Source organism: Argiope bruennichi, chromosome 10, assembly GCF_947563725.1.
Source record: "Argiope bruennichi chromosome 10, qqArgBrue1.1, whole genome shotgun sequence".
NCBI lineage: Eukaryota > Metazoa > Arthropoda > Arachnida > Araneae > Araneidae > Argiope > Argiope bruennichi.
This window is the reverse complement of record NC_079160.1, coordinates 11861918-11878444: the sequence shown is the minus strand read 5'-3', so window position 1 is coordinate 11878444 and position 16527 is coordinate 11861918. Positions and strand designations below refer to the sequence as shown.

At 30.3% G+C, this 16527-nt stretch overlaps 2 protein-coding genes across 6 annotated transcripts in view; one reads left to right on the top strand and one right to left on the bottom strand.

Annotated features, from left to right (window-relative positions):
* LOC129988733 (insulin-like growth factor 2 mRNA-binding protein 1) overlaps nucleotides 1-5058 on the top strand; it is a 56332-nt gene extending 51274 nt beyond the window's left edge. For 2 of the 5 annotated variants that reach the window (XM_056097004.1, XM_056097003.1), the window contains exons 12-14: nucleotides 1875-2003; nucleotides 2666-2779; nucleotides 4318-5058. In XM_056097004.1, coding sequence (XP_055952979.1) covers nucleotides 1875-2003; nucleotides 2666-2779; nucleotides 4318-4416 — 342 coding nt within the window. In that variant the 3' untranslated portion in view covers nucleotides 4417-5058. The remainder of the gene's footprint in view (nucleotides 1-1874; nucleotides 2004-2665; nucleotides 2780-4317) is intronic. The other 3 variants (XM_056097006.1, XM_056097002.1, XM_056097005.1) reach the window with 2 other exon arrangements.
* Nucleotides 5059-5972: 914 nt separating this feature from the next.
* Nucleotides 5973-13286, bottom strand: LOC129988939 (histidine-rich glycoprotein-like). The gene is made up of 3 exons (XM_056097224.1): nucleotides 13026-13286; nucleotides 8818-9070; nucleotides 5973-6903 (listed from the first exon to the last, which is right to left on the bottom strand). Exons 1-2 carry the CDS (start codon nucleotides 13035-13037, stop codon nucleotides 8822-8824), a joined length of 261 nt encoding a protein of 86 aa, XP_055953199.1. The 5' UTR covers nucleotides 13038-13286; the 3' UTR covers nucleotides 5973-6903; nucleotides 8818-8821.
* Nucleotides 13287-16527: the final 3241 nt, after the last annotated feature.

The window sequence follows — 16527 nt, the reverse complement described above, 5'->3', positions numbered from 1 at the left end:
TAAAATGGAATTGTTAAACTCCATTTTAGCATTAAGAATATATTTGAACATCAGAAAGAGGTATCAATTCAGATTTTTTGTTATGTGAATAATAGTACTAGTAGCACCACTATAAAGATGTAAAACTTTTTTTCTTCAATATGCATTATAAATTCATGACTCTCTTAATTGGGCACTGCGAGCTAGATTTGGGACAAGAATAGCTTTAAGAAACATATCCGCATCTTACCATGTTTAAATGAAACCATGTAATAGGCTTATGTAATGTATGAGTTTTATTTTTGCAATATTGCAGAAATAACTTGGAAAGAAAGTATCAAATATGATTGTTGGTAACAGTGGTCATGAAAAGGTACTGTCTGAAAAAGAAGCAATCTTCATCTGCATTTATAAAAGAAATTCGAGCTTCTATTAGAACCAGATTCACTCATCTTCATCTTTTACTCAATGAACGATAGCCAATGTGTTCTTGATTAAACCATCAAAAGTTTATTGTCAAATTCTGTTTGAATGTTCATGTTTCAGTACTCAATGCGTGCAACTTTTTTAAATGCCTATAATTTTCTTTGTCAATTTTACATGACAAAACCTCATTTTAATCTTTTGAATTTTCAAAATCCATAAAGCTTTATTCTCCCTATTAAATATTAATTTTTTGGAAATTTTTTATTTTTTAATAAATTTATTAAAAATTTTAAATCTACCTTATTAAGATTTTATACTTTCATACTGCTATGATTTTATCTGCTTGTTTGGCACAGCATAGTCAACATCCTGTTCTTTGTGCTTTAAAAAAATCAAACCAAATTAGAACCAGAATGACATAGCAGAAAATAATTATTTGAGGGATAGTTTAAAGTGAGGTACTCTGTTGTATTCATTTTGCAAATTACAAATTATCACTAGTTGTAATTTAAATGGTATCTAGCTAGAGCCTACTGGAATGGAAAGTGGAGATGTGTTCTCAGATGAGGACTCCAGAAATGGCCTCTTGTTTAGAAGTCCAGAATAGTGCTTGGAACTAAATTGTGTGGCCTAGACACGATGAATATTCACCAGGAATTATATTAAAGTTGTTCTTTTTATCATAACTAAAATTCAATAATGTGCTACTTATTTTTAAAATTTAGCCAGCAGACTAATGATCGAACTTTTTCTGCTGTCATTTTTAATTACTGCTACTAGAAGCCATTTTTAATCACTATTTTGGGAGTGCCATTTTCCAAAGGATTAGCACTTGTCTCCATATTAATGATGTTCAAAATGCTCTTTAGAATCTGATCACATTGTGAAATAAAAGTGCCAGATTTTCTTCTCATTCAAGCAGGTATAGAATATTATTGGATAATAAATTTAGGGCTATCTACAATTGGTTGTTTTTTTCTGATTTGATTGACCAAATACCACAGGCATGGAATTTTATTCATGTATTATATTTTATTCTTATTCAGTATCCCGTATATCACACAATACGAGTATTTTTATGCTTACCTTCAAAAGCATGATTATAGTAATTACTATTATACCAACATTTTACACCTGAAACTTTTCTCATGCTTATTTTAATCTGGGATTTTTGAAATTTTAATTAAATAAATGTTGCCTAGAAAAACATTTTGCCTGAAGATCATTCCTCTAAATCAATTTTTACTCGGATTTTATTTTACATCAGTGTGTGTAATATGTTCCTTAATGCAACACCAATATGTATATTTTTATTCTATGCTTTTCATTGCTGAAGCATTTGAAAAAAATTGTTGCATGAAATTTTCATGAATATAATTTTAAAAAACTTAAATCATTAGTTTTTAATTCATTTGTTTTGTGTCAAAATGTTTGAAATGGATTTACTTTAAATTTCTATTCCTTTTCAGGCTCAGTTCATGATCTTTAAGAAGGTAGGATTTGAAGGTTTCCGTGGCCCCCAGGATGCAACCTTGAAAGTTGAAATTTTCGTTCCCACAAATCAGGTTGGGAGAATTATTGGAAAAGGAGGCTCGACAGTAAGCTCTTTTTTATCTAAATAAGTGTTATTTCGTTTGTGAAAATGTATTATTTCTTAGACAATGACATGTAGGCAAAGGGCTTGCAGTATTTGCCATTTAAAATTTTGGATTTTATTCCATTAAATTCATGTAGGTAGCAATGAGATTCTATTCTTCATAAATATATATATATAATATGCTATAAGATAGTGAAAACTGATCTGTATCAAATTTAAATTTGTGCATTTATACTTATCAAAGCCTTATCTTATACTGTGCTTTTAAAAATTTATTGCTGAATCAAGAAATTTAATAAATCCACATTAATCTTTTCTGTTAATCTGATAGAATTGGATTGGATCTCTTCTTTTTAACTTCATGCTCCCCTTTTTTTTCTGTCAATTAAATCTAAAATTCCCTTATGTGGAGGAACTAAATTTTGTTGTATTTGGATAAAACGGACCATCTACCCGCCCTTATTTGTATTTGATATTGATTATATGCAATTACTTTGTACCTGATATAAAGATTCATCTTCGGTATTTTATAATGATATATTGTTATAATAATTGAGACTTAATGTTTCAAAGTTTTAAATACAGCATTTTGTAAATTGTCTCCTAATTTCGTAGATAAAAATGTATGCTTTTACAATGAAGCTTGCAAATTGTTTTCCTTAGGTACGTGAACTGCAAAGGATGACGCATGCTCTCATAAAGTTTCCAGAAAATGGACAAAATACTGAAACGGATGAAACTGCCGTCCATATTGTTGGTGACTTCTTCTGTGCAATGGTATTTAGTGTCCTTATTCATTTAAAAATAACAGTAAATTATTTGTAACCAATGTATATATTCAGTCTTCTATTCCTTGTTACAAAGTTGAATTCATTATAATCAGTAGTTATACAAATTTGTAATGTACCAAATGATGTAGTTATATGCTTTTAGCGTTCTTAGTGTTGCAGGAAGATGTATAATTTTAGATAATTATCTCTCTTAAGAATCTATTAATAAATATTTTAATTCCATTAAAATACCTATAATGTGAATAAATGATTATTTTTGATTTCATGTAATGTACCTTTCTTGTACTGTTGTGTCTTTAATCATTTGTTTTTGATTTGGTGATTTTAAATTAAGTGCTTATCTTAAAATTGTTGTCTTCCTCTTCCGAGTCAAGGAATTTGTGAACCTTTAAACTGAGTTAAGTGGATTCCATTGACATACATATTTCAATTATTAAATGCTTTCTGCATACGATTCTTGAACAAAAGGATTCTTAATTTTTGTTTGTAAATTATTAATTGAATCTTAACACTTTGTTAACATTATTAATTTATTTATTAACATTTTGTTTGGAAGGTGCTATTTTTTTCTCAAGGATTATTGTTTATTTCTTATAAGAAACTTTATTTCAATGCTAATATGTTTTAAAATTTTCTCATTTCTATTAGATTTGGATATAGCAAGGTACCAATAAAAAAATTAAAAAAAACCCATCTCCCAACAAATGGGAGATATCTGAAAACTTTCTCATATGTTCTTTAGCAAAGATGAATTTGTGTTTTAGATCTTTCTTCCACTCATTTGAAACTAAAATTTGATACAGAATTGCAATTGCAGTCAGAAAATATTGTACCAAATTTGGTATATTTAAATCAATGCATATTTAAGATATTGCATCTACAATTTTTCAAAGGTACAGAAGTACAGACAAATAGATGGTCAACCCCTTGTTGGATTTAGCTCAAAATTTAAGTGTATACTGTAGATGTTAAATCTGTGTACTGAATTTGATCAACATAGCTCTCTTCAGTTTGGAGTTATGTTTATTTATATTCGAACTGTCGAAGGGACAAGAAAGAACAAACCGATAGACGGGCTACCCCATGTTGGATTTTGCTCAATTTGATAAATGTCTACACTATAGATGTTAAATATGTGTACCGAATTTTATCCATTCTTGTTCTCTTCATTTTGTAGTTATCGTAGTAATTGTATATTCGAAAAACCGAATAGATTTCTTTTCTCTGAATAGATTTTGCTCGAAATTTGATAGAAATCTAATTTGGTGTGAAAACCAAATTTTATCTGTCTAGCTTAAAATATGTTTGAATTCTGTGTCAGATACATTTTCCAAAAATGTGTTTTTTGAATTCTGAGAGGTCTGAAACGTGGAGATTCGTCAAATTTTCGAATTCAGATTTTTTGACGATTGAATGTTTTAAGCAGAGTAATCCAACAATGTGTCTTAAAAATTGTGTTACCATTTAAAGTATGCTGTGAGATTTCAAAATAGATGGTAAAAAGGAATTGTTTCTGCTTTTCAGGCTGCCCAACGTCAAATCCGCTCTCTGGCCTTCAAGAGCAATGGCTTCCTTCAGCAACAGCAGAGGAGGAGATTGTCTCAACCATTGGTACAGAACTGAATCTGGACTCGAGCGATTTGCGAACAAAACGAACGGATGGCCAATTTTAGTTAGTACAAACTATTTATATGACCACGCCGTTACATTTTTGTAAAGAAAAATATATTTATGAAAAGTTTATTTTTGATATGTGTTGGAGAAACCTTTTTTCTTTTTTGTTAAATTTTAAAGATATTTTCCATGTTGTGCCGAAAGTGGACGTTTCTCCTTCAGCTCTGGAACAGACAATTTCGTTATTGTAATTTTTTCTCCTTTCCGCAGTTCCTTGTGGAACTGAAATCTAGTCCTGGAAAACATGGAATCTGTTTTATTTAATAGATTACATGTGCTAGTCGCCGATATTCCGTTCAATTAATTGTTAATTATCCTGTTGATAAACTTATATTTAATTTTTATTCTGTAAAATGGAAGATGAGTAATCTGTGCAATTTATTTTAATTTTCTTCAATAATTTTGAATGTATATTAATGTTAATGTCTGAAATTTACATTTACTGTTAATCTTTTGCCTTCCAATTTGGGATATGAAATTCTAGAGTTTTTTATTTAAAAGTAAAACTGTTTTCTTCAGACTTTGTTATGAAGTACAAATGACTGCATTTGCAAATAAAGTATTTTTGCAAAACTGCCATGTAACTAAAATAAACTTTTTTGATTCTTAAAATTGTTTTCTTGCTTACTGTTTCTTTTTCTTGTTCAGCAAATATTCAAGTTGTAATGTGTAAGTAAGTTGTGTGACTCACTTTTTTTAAAGTTTAAAGCTGCAATATATATATGTATATATATATATGTCGTAATTTTGTCACCAATAATGAATAAAATCTTTTTTAACACTCCCTCTAAAAATTCCAAAGTTTGAAGTGGAAAAAAAAAAGTTATATATGCTGACTTAAATTAACTGCTTGTAATTTCATTTTTTAAGTATCTCCTATGAAATAAAACAATCTTATTTAATAAATTATTTTTTAAAAATTTAGTGTTTAAAAATTAATGAATTTTTAATCAATGTTTTGTTAGTAGCACTACAGTGACTCATATTAAAATTGATTGATAAAATCATTTACTTCTTACATTTATTACTGGAATAAGAAAATTCTTCAATAAGACATTTTAATAAATCAATGACAATTAACTTAAAAGTTTTCAACTTCTACAGAAAAATGCTTTATAAGGTTTTCCTGTTAGAACTAAGCTTGTTTATTATTATTTTTGCATTCTTAAAATGTATGCACAATTATCTACTTAAGCATCCATGATCTCTAGATTTTTTAAGATACAATACTTTAAATGAAAACTGGAAATAATGCAATTTTGATATAACATAAATTGAACTAAAGGTAAAGTATTTTTTAACAAGTTGTGTATTCCAGTACGAGATTCATGATTAGTTGATAGGGAGACTGATAGGTATTTCTTAAACTGTGCCAAGTTTGAGTGGGAAAGAAAAAATTGAATTTGACTTCTACCCTAAAATGCAAACAAAAAATAATCGGAATGAAATGTCCCATATTAAGGTACGCACAATGTATTTAATTTAGAATAATATAGCCATATACAAAATGGAGTATTTACTTTATTGTGTATCTCATTTACTTTTCTTTTATTATACAGTATTGGATAAAATAAGATCAATTGAAAGTCATTTCTTCACAGGCTTATTGTTTTGTACAATTTAAACATAGTGCAGAAAATAAGTTTCTATTTCTATCAAACACGTGCACTACAGTTTTTACACTAGGGAAAAGCTGTAAAAAATAACAATATAATTAAAACTAAACTATGTAATATAATTAGTAATATATTAAGTATTTAATAATATATTAATATATATATATAATATTTCCTTTAATATAATTAAACAGAACTAAATTGTGTTGCGTCTGGGAAGAAAGCCAGTGAAACACTTATCGATCAATTATGTGCCATTCAGTTGAAAAGTTTATCACCTTTTACTTCCGATTGATGTTTCTAAATGAATTTTACACTTTAAACACTGTCGCTACTGCGTTGTTCAGTGGTAATGGGAAAGTCGGCTGAACACTCATTAAATAAAGTTGAACCAATTAATGGTTCAAATGTTTAAACAGAAAGATGTATCCATTTCGATATAAAAATGTAATATTTTTATTGAATTTTTTTAAATCCATAAATTATTATATTTAAATTTTTATACTAATAAAATATCGAAGATAGATTCTTTTAACAGTAACAAAATAATTTACAACAAAAAAATAATAAAACGAATTTTTAATTTTTTTTCTCGCCGAAGAATTCTTAAATTAGTAAAAACTGTTACTTGAAGTTGCAGGAAATCATGCATAAATAAAAGGTCTCGGAAGGGAGTGGGATGTCTTGTTAGTGTTTTGTCCATTGAAATTTCTGTGAAGCTTGCCGGTCGAATCTTTCTTGTTGAATTTAGAATGACTTACTGGTTTCTTCTCTTGCATCCGGTTTTCGATATCGCATTTCTCGGGGCAAAATGAATTTCCTGTAAATAATAGGACATTAATATAAGTGAGAAAGATGTAATATGTCGAAATTAACAATGTGATAATTTGTTATTTGATAAAAATGCGAATTTCTTTAAATGTATGGATTTTAATTTCATTAATATAACATTACAATAGCTTATATTAACTTTCGGAATAAATAGAAAAACGACGATATCGATAGAAGCATTTTACTTTTTATTACAGTATACTCCCGAGTATCTGGTTTCCTTATTCGGCCTAATTTTCTTTTATCGTCATTAAATGAGGAAGGTAAGGCCACATTGCCAAAGCTTTGGAAGCGGGCCTCTTCTACAATCCTTCTGCATGTCTTGCGCAAAATTCAAGTTGTGACAGGAAGAGAATAGCGTTTTGCCCTTTGTTCATTATTTCATCAGTTTGTAACGGACCTCAATTGTTGCCGCTGTTCCTGATTATAACAGCACAATATTCGTAAATTCACTACGTGGTTTGAGATAAATGGAGGGCTTAGTAGTCGATAAGAAGCGAGAAAATACGTATTATAACAGTGAGTTTTGGTATAAAAACTTCGTCTTCTGGTACTGGTGGGCAAAGAAATGAATTCATAGAACTCCGGTCTACCTGGCTTTTTTCTTATCCGGCCTGACCTTCCGCCACATTAGGCCGGATACTCGGGAATATACTTTACAATCTCACATAAATTATCTTCATAAAACTGCAGTATCTATCAATTATTCAGTAATTCATTCTACATTACTCTACTCCAGGGAGTGTGTTTTGATGCATGTATATTTTGGAAGATATAACTTGCAGTTTGAGTTCAAACGATTTTGAAAGTTGTTGACTGGTTGATATATCTATTTACATCAGTTAGAATTTTGGAAGTTAATCCTTTGAGGCACAGATCATAAAAATATAGAATTTCAGGTGGAAATTGATTAAATTAAATACGCAATAAGGAAATAAAAATTATAATTTATTAATTTTTTCGTACATTTGCATACAAGTTATGTGCCTACATTTGAAGCTTCCGTGGCAAATCGACGTGACATACACGCTGGGAAAAGAATAAAAGGGTAGGTAGATTCAAACAAAGTCACCATGCCTCTAAGGGTTAGTAGAGATTATGAAAATATTTATTTTTCAGTACAGAATGATTTGGAAGAGACAAAGATTGCTTGCAGTTTTGTTTCTATTTGTTACAGATAAATATAAAACTTGTAGTGGTTACATAATTCTACTACCTTTTCTGATACAACAGATGGCGTTACCTTATTAGCATCAAGGTATATTTCCCATGATCCTTCTTAGGGGTCATTATTAGATTGTATTCGAAGTGAGTGTCGTGTATTTTCGTGTTCGTGTTTGTTTTGTCTTGCGAACTGTGGAACTTGGAAAATAATTAAATAACTGTTCCTGAAACTCGTCTATTATTTTCATCTACCTCATAATGAAATTATAAAGAGTCTCATTCCTCTACAAACTTATAAAGATTGTACTCCATCAGTCAGAAAATATGGCATGCATTTTCAAATAATTGACGTTCACATTTATGTTGTAGTTTAAAGTAATTGCGAAATTACTTAGTAAAGAAAATTTATCAATGATCCATACAATTTAAAATATAAAATTATATCATTCAAAGTGGCTTTGTTTAAAACCTTTTGAGATCCATTTTCAATAAAATAATAATTGTCTGCATAAAAGTACTTAATAAATTAAACAGTCTATACTTTAATAGTACCAATACCATAATGAATATACCATATTTGAAATGCTTGTACACCTTACATGTAGGATAATGCTATTTTTTTAAAATCGGACTTTTCAGAAATATTTTCACCTCGACCCACTCTGGCAATATCAGCGGATTTATTAATAAATAATCTTAAAATTATTCGTTTAATGATGGCTTGAATGATAGCTTTTACCTCGTCATCGTTTGCCGAATCCAATAGTCAAAGCAGGACTGTGTCCATATCCATGATGTCCATAATGATCGTGCCCATACCCATGATGTCCATATCCATAAGAGGGATAATAGTGATGGCTCCTTACAGCATAGCCGTGACCATAATGACCGTGTCCATAGGAGGGGGCGTAGCGATGCGAATGACCCAGATGAATAGATATGGGGATGATGGCTGCACAGCAGGCCACCAAAGCGAAGAGGAGAAGGACACCCTGTGAAAGAAAGTGTCGTTTCGTTATAAGTTTCAATATAATAAATACTCTCTCTATGATTCATGAAACTGAGTAGCGCTTCGTCCACAAATAAATACATTTTGAGAATAATTCTAGAAAGGCAACGACACAAACCCAGAAGGATATTGCTTTGAAAAGATTTATATTTACAGTAAGTTGTTCTGATTTAATAAACAGTAGATTTTTGAGCTGACAAGATTTTTACTTGACTTTTTTCCCCTCGTATACGAGATATAGAGAAAGTATTGTAATCGTCAAGAAATTCAAAATCGAGATTTTAATGAATTTCTACGTTTTAGATCTTTTCAGTATTCGAAAAACTCATTTTTTGGAAAATATCTGTCAGTGACAAAGATAACTCGGAAACTCTGAGCTAGAAGATTGAAATTTGGTGCATGGTCTTTATACCAAATTTATCAAATTTTGAACAAAATCTATTCAGAAGAAATCTGTCTGTCCGGCTGTTCGAATATAAGTTAATGCGATAACTATAAAAAGAAGGTAGTTAAATGGATTAAATTTAATACACAGATTTAACAACTATTGTGCAGAAACCTGTCAAATGTTGAATCAAATCCAACAAGGAATTGATCGTTAGTCGTCTGTACTTTCAGAAGCATGTAAATGCAATGAATTAAATATATCAAATTTGGTATGTGGTTTTGTGGCTACAAGTGTAGTCTTGTGTCCAATTTTGGTCACACTCGGTTGGGAAAACACAAATTCGATTTTCGGATATTATTAACCGCATGCCAGGAATTAATATCGAAAAATTCACTAAAAAGCACACAATAGATTCTATAAAAATGCTATATTCTCACAAAAAGTTGCTATTTTGTAATTATATTGCTCCGATGCCATGCAAGGCGTTCAAAATGAAAATTTATCTTCATTAGGGAATATGCAAGAAAATTTTTGGAGACCACTTCCACTGGTTTACAAAATATAAATATATATACAGTCAGTCACAAAAGTCTACATACACCCGCTAATGTTCGCAGATCTAGCAATTTACTCATATTTTTGAATATACAACTTTATTTTCGTTAACATCTTGGATAATAACTCATATCTAACAAAAAAAATTATGAACAAATTCGTTAAAACATAACAAAAATTAACAACATATTAAATTATATAGTCACAAAAGTCTACATACAGAGACAGAAGAATACAAAATTTCAGAATTAAATGCCAAAAAATGTAACATTAATACTTTGTAGGACCTCCCTTTGAAGTAACAACTGCCTGAATTCGGTTTGGCATCGACATAACCAGATTTTTTGTCGTCTCAGGTGTAATTTGAGACCATGCAAACTCTATTGCCTTCTTTAGGGTTTCCTTGTTTGTTACCGATTGCTCCCGAACTTTCCTATCAACTTCCTCCCAAAGGTGCTCGATGGGATTCAGGTCTGGGGACTGTGGCGGCGAATGGAGCTGTTTAGGCGTTTTATAAAGGAGCCATTCCTTAACAATCTTAGCTGTATGTTTTGGGTCGTTGTCTTGCTGGAAGACAAAGTTGTTCCCAAGTCCCAATTTTCGAACCGATGGAAGTAGATTGTCTTGCAAAATCTTCAGGTATTCAAATCGATTCATTATGTCCTCGATAAACACTAAATTGCCCACTCCAGCGGCCGCCATTGCTCCCCAAACCATAACACTGCCTCCACCGTGTTTCACAGTTGGAGTCAAATTCTCGGGATTCATTTCTGTGTTTTTTTTCCTCCAGATTTTTCCGCGGCCATCACTCCCGAACACGTTGAACTTACTCTCGTCTGTAAAAACAACTGTTTTCCAAAAATTAAAATCTTGGTCAATATGTGCAGAAGCAAAATCAAGTCTCTTTTGTTTGTTAGTAGATGAAATGAACGGCTTTCGTCTAGAAACTCTACCATTGTAGCCGGCTGATCGAAGAATTCTACGAACAGTTTCTGGATGCACTTTCTTTCCACTAGCTGTTGCAATTTGATTCGCTAATTTTGGAGCACTAATTTTCGGATTTTTCTTCACTTTTCTTACTATGGCTCTTGCATCACGATCATTAAGCTTCCTTGGACGACCACATCGATATTTGTTAAACACATTTCCACGCATAACATAATTTCTGTAGATTGTTTGAACAGTTGACCGACTTTTTTTTACAATTTTTGCAATTTCTGCATAAGATTTCTTTTCACATTTCATTCTTACTATCATATTTCGAAGTTCTAAAGATGTTTCCTTTCCCTGACTCATTTTGTTGAAGTTACAATGTCAAAAAATCACGGGAAATGAAGATTAGAATAGATAACGAAACATGTAACCTCAAACTAAGACAATCTTCCAAAATAACTTTGTATGCAAATTTTTTTCCGTCCGCCAATCAGGTGTATGCAGACTTTTGCGACTTGATAATTATTATACAAATCACAAAATTTCCTAGAAATTATTATTTCTGAATATTTTTATTATGGAAAACAAATTTTTTAGAGAAAACTGAAGGAGTGATATGATTTTTAAAATTGAAATTTAATTGCTTTTTGAGAAACCTTTATTTTGATCAGTGTATGTAGATTTTTGTGACTGACTGTATATATATATAGGAAATTTTGTAAACCAGTGGAAGTGGTCTCCAAATATATATATATATATATATATTTGAGTTTAAGCACATCTTTTTCTATTTGTGTTTAAAGTTCCTTTATTAGACTTTTGGGATTAATAACGACCAATAATCGTGAGCGTACTGTAGTTAGAAATAATTTATATTTTAGCTCTAGATTGAATATCAATACGCCATATAGTATATACTACGGCTCATATTACCAATAATTTTTTTAAATGAATTTAATAAAAACAGTTTTAAAAATGCCTGTTTATTAATGAATTAAAGAGCAACGTTTTTTATAATGATTATTTTCCTATATTCTATTCGCTCAGTTAAAATAGTATATAATATTGCAATTAATTTGTCTTAAATTTATTACTCGTTACTACAAGTATAAAATTAAAATCTAATTAAATAATGGATTAACTGGCAATTAATTTATGTAAATATTAAAATATTATCATGTTATCATGGTATTTTAATATTTAATAATATCAACATCGTGGGGAACACAAACTTTTTCAAAATCTTAGAGTTTTAGCACATTAGAAACATTGGATGCAAAATTCCATTTTAACAAACATGAAGTAGGTCAAATAAAATTAAAATATGTGAAAAGTGAGTCAACTTAATAAATGAAGGAAGATAACAGTTAATGTAGGAACTTGGAACCGTGTTTGTTTGATACCATGCAATTGTAGTTAAATCATAAAAATATATAATCACTTTAATTCGCATAATCATCCTGGGTTATACGAGATTTCAAAGATTTCTTTTTCTTTCGATAGCATTTGGGGTTCCATTTTTGATTTCACTCATCATCAATAAATAAATTCATCGTTGAAACAAATAAAATGAAATGAATTGGAACTGCCCCTCGTCGGCGCTGTGTCTAATGTCCATCTGCAAGCTGAGCATCCATACTCGAATCCATTGGTTTAGAATTTCGATTGGAACGTTAGAATTTGATATTTAAAACAGATTTATCAATTTTAAAAGCACAAAGAAAAGGCACTTTTTATTTTTTTTATTTTGAAGAAAACTGAAACGGAATTTTTGAAAAAAATAAATTATTTCGTTTTTGAAGATCCAATCCATTGTGGAACAAGTTCCAGAGATTCTGCCAGAATTCAACATAATATATATATATATATATATATATCAAGCTCAACAGTTGATTTTGACGAAAATTGATAAAAATAGGTTAAAAAAATTAAAGTGAGAATAAATCGAATTTTTTCTAACATGTATTTAAATTTGATGGTGTTACCAAACTAAAAATTAAACACGAATCCCGATCAGCATCGATTTAAGAGACACTTGAAAATGAGTAAATGAGACACTTACCAAAGCTTTCATGGTGAGTCGTGAGACGCCGGTTCTGCTCTTATGAAAGACACCGATCCTTTTTATATTGGAATCCGAAAACGCCGGGAGCAGCTATCGGTGAAAGTGATCCTTCGGTCAAGTTGAGAAACACCACCTAGCGAACAGGTGCAAGTCCGGCGGGGATGAAAGGAAACAGAGAGTCACTTCTTAGAATTAAAGTCGAACAGAATATTTGAAAAGAATTTCAGATAAAATATTTTAATGAAACTTATTAAATGATTACACTAACATAAACGGCGGAAGCACTATTGAATGTGTATAGTTGATCCATTCATTTTGAAAGGCCGTCTTTATTTGATATAATTTCCGTGTTTATGTTATATAACGTTTATCGGAAATCTATCAGACTTGACATGCAATGCGGAAATATTGATATAAACGGGAAATTATTTATCATGTGGGGCTTAAAAAAGTGGAGTAAAACTAACGAACTTCTCGTTTAAACACAATATTATCAAAATGTATTCTATATGAATAAAATAGCATTCAAATATTAGTTATATTTTAAATGATCTTTTATGAAAATGATATTTTTTCCAGATTTAATTATCTTTAAAATGTTGCCGGTTTTTAAATTTTTTGGAGCTTTTATGGTGTAAAATAAATAATAAAATATTATTGTATATATTATAATAAATTTGTGTAACCGTTTTAAATTTTGAATATATTTAGATACTTAGAAAATTTTAGATAATTTTCAGAAAAGTAGAAAATTTGAATAAAATATTTAATAAGCATTTATAAGATTATTTCCCGGAAACTTTTAGATGAAATTACAAAATAATACATCATTTTCCCACAAATGAATTTTTAAATGAAAGTAATTAACAAAATTAACTTGAAAAAATAAAATTTTCGATGAAAGTAACATCTTAAAATTATTTGAACATTTTTAAAAACTGTAATTAGTTTAAAATAATTTTTAAAGATATTTGAATATTTATATGCTGATATACATCTACAAGAAATTTCACTAGTCTCTACCTATAAATTCCAAAACAGATAAATAGAGTCCATCATCCTCTCAAGAAGGAATATTTTCCACAATAAATTATGTCAGTACATAATATTTGAAAATTTTTCTGAATAATAATTTATGTTATTCATGTGGGGGCTTTATTTTTACATAGAGAATAGAATATAGGGAAATATATTTTTAGGAAATATAATTTTATTTTGGAAAAGTCACGAATATTTAGTAAGATTGAATAGAAGAAATATAATATATAATAATAATAATAATAATAATAATAATAATAATAATAATAATAATATATATATATATATATATATATATATATATATATATATATATATATATATATATATATATATATATATATATATATATATATAAAGTAATGATATTTTAAACTCTTAATTTAATTCCTTTGTAAATATAATGCGCCATCAGTACTACGTATCGAATGAAAGTGATACTTCCGTTGCCCTTCTCAAGGTTAACACATTTATTGAATTGACGCGCGCTGGAAATCCCATATTATATAAGACTAGTGATCTGCTGCAAACAAAAAAATGTTACATATTATTTAAACGTCTTCGAACCTGCATTCTATTTCAACAAAAATAACATTATATATATAATATTTTTTTATAATATATAAGAAATATAAGAAAATATATATGAGAATAGAAGTTATCATATAAGAATAGAAGAAATCAGATATCCTTACTACTGGCACAAAAATAAATGAATAAAAATGAATATATATATATATATATATATATATATATATATATATATATATATGCATTTTTTTTTGTTAATTTTAATAATGCTTTCTCAATTAGGTTGTTCGAATATGACTACAAAAAGAAGAAATCTAAATGGATAAAAGTCAGTATACAGATTTAATGTCTATAGTGTAGATACCTATCAAAGTTTGAGCCAATTTCAACATGGATTTGACTGTCTATTGATCAGAAACATGTAAACGCTAAACACAAAAACGCAGTGACTTAAAATACATCAGATTTCGTCCGTAATTTTATGACTACAATCGTAGTACTGAATCAAATTTTTGTTTCAGTCGGTTAAGAAAAATTCTTCTAAAACACAAAATCGATTTTCGGATATCTTAACCACATGCAAAGGATTAATTGCAAAAAAAAAAAAAAACCCTTGCTAAGGATGACATGACAGATTCATTAAAAATGCTAAACTCACGCCAAAGGTTAATATTTCGTGGCTGTTGTAAGCCAGTACCATGCAAGGCGTTCTCTGATATAATATCTTTATTAAAGAATATTCAATAAAGTTTTGAAGTGACCACTCCTTGCTATCTCTACGAATTTAAATCTCAACTTCTTTCTTCCCATTCAAAGACTTTTTCCAGTACCTTCATCCATCGTTTACAGAGACGGATGGCCTTTTTCAAAGAGCAACAGAGTAACTTTTCCAGGTTAAAGTTAAATAAATAAATAAGAAAAAGGCGAACTTCGATGAATGCATCAATCTCCGCTTAATTGCGTCGTGTGTCAGATGAATGTGAGGTAAAGGAGATCAGGCCGAAATTTCCCTTTCAATGCGAATGACTCGAATACTGATTGTAAAAGATTTTGGGTTAGAAAAGACTGACCTGCCAGCTGTCGGCGTGACATTATAGATTCATAGATTCTCTCTAAGATCGGTTAATCGGCGTATGCTCGGGGTCCCCGCATCAAGCTACCTTATTTGCACTGGTGTAGCGAGGCAATAGGCTCCCAAGGCATAGTATAATTTTTTCGTTCCTGCTCCTTATCGGTGGTTTAATAAATATAGTTTGCACCTAGGACCTGGTGTTATTGTTTTGCGCCTCCATGATATGTTATTTCCAAAAACGATACAAACGCACTATAGTGCTACATAAGACTACGCTCTTGGGCATGAATACTCTCTAACCTCTTCGCGGTAGCTATGCCACTGCTTATTAGTAAGTCAACCATCTAACTCTCCGACCCGCCACGAAGGCACACGGATTTAAACCATAAGGCTGAATGACCGGACCACCGCAACAGCAACACTGGCGGGAACTGTAGTTGAGTCCTAAGGGCCATCGCCGACCACGGTACAACCCTCCCCGAAGGAAGTACGCCTCGTCATCGATGGAAGGAGTCAGATCCCCCACCTATTTGTGTAGCCTCGAGGATGGCGAGATCCAACCACCATGTCGGAAGCATCTCATCCTCATTTCGAGGTGCCCCCCCTCCCCCGGGGGATTACTGCTTATTAGTAAATCAAACAGTTAAAAGATTATAAAATCTAGTCAAATATTTCCTGTTTCCCCAAGTCTACAACCAGACGAAATAATGACTCATTGCAGTTGCTTGTATATCCACTTATAATAATAAAACAAAGTGTGTGCGTTGGCACTCTAGAAATAACATATTTATCTCAGACTACGTTGGCGGTTTGGAATGAATACCCCGGAACGATTACTTTATTTAAATTGTGATTAGA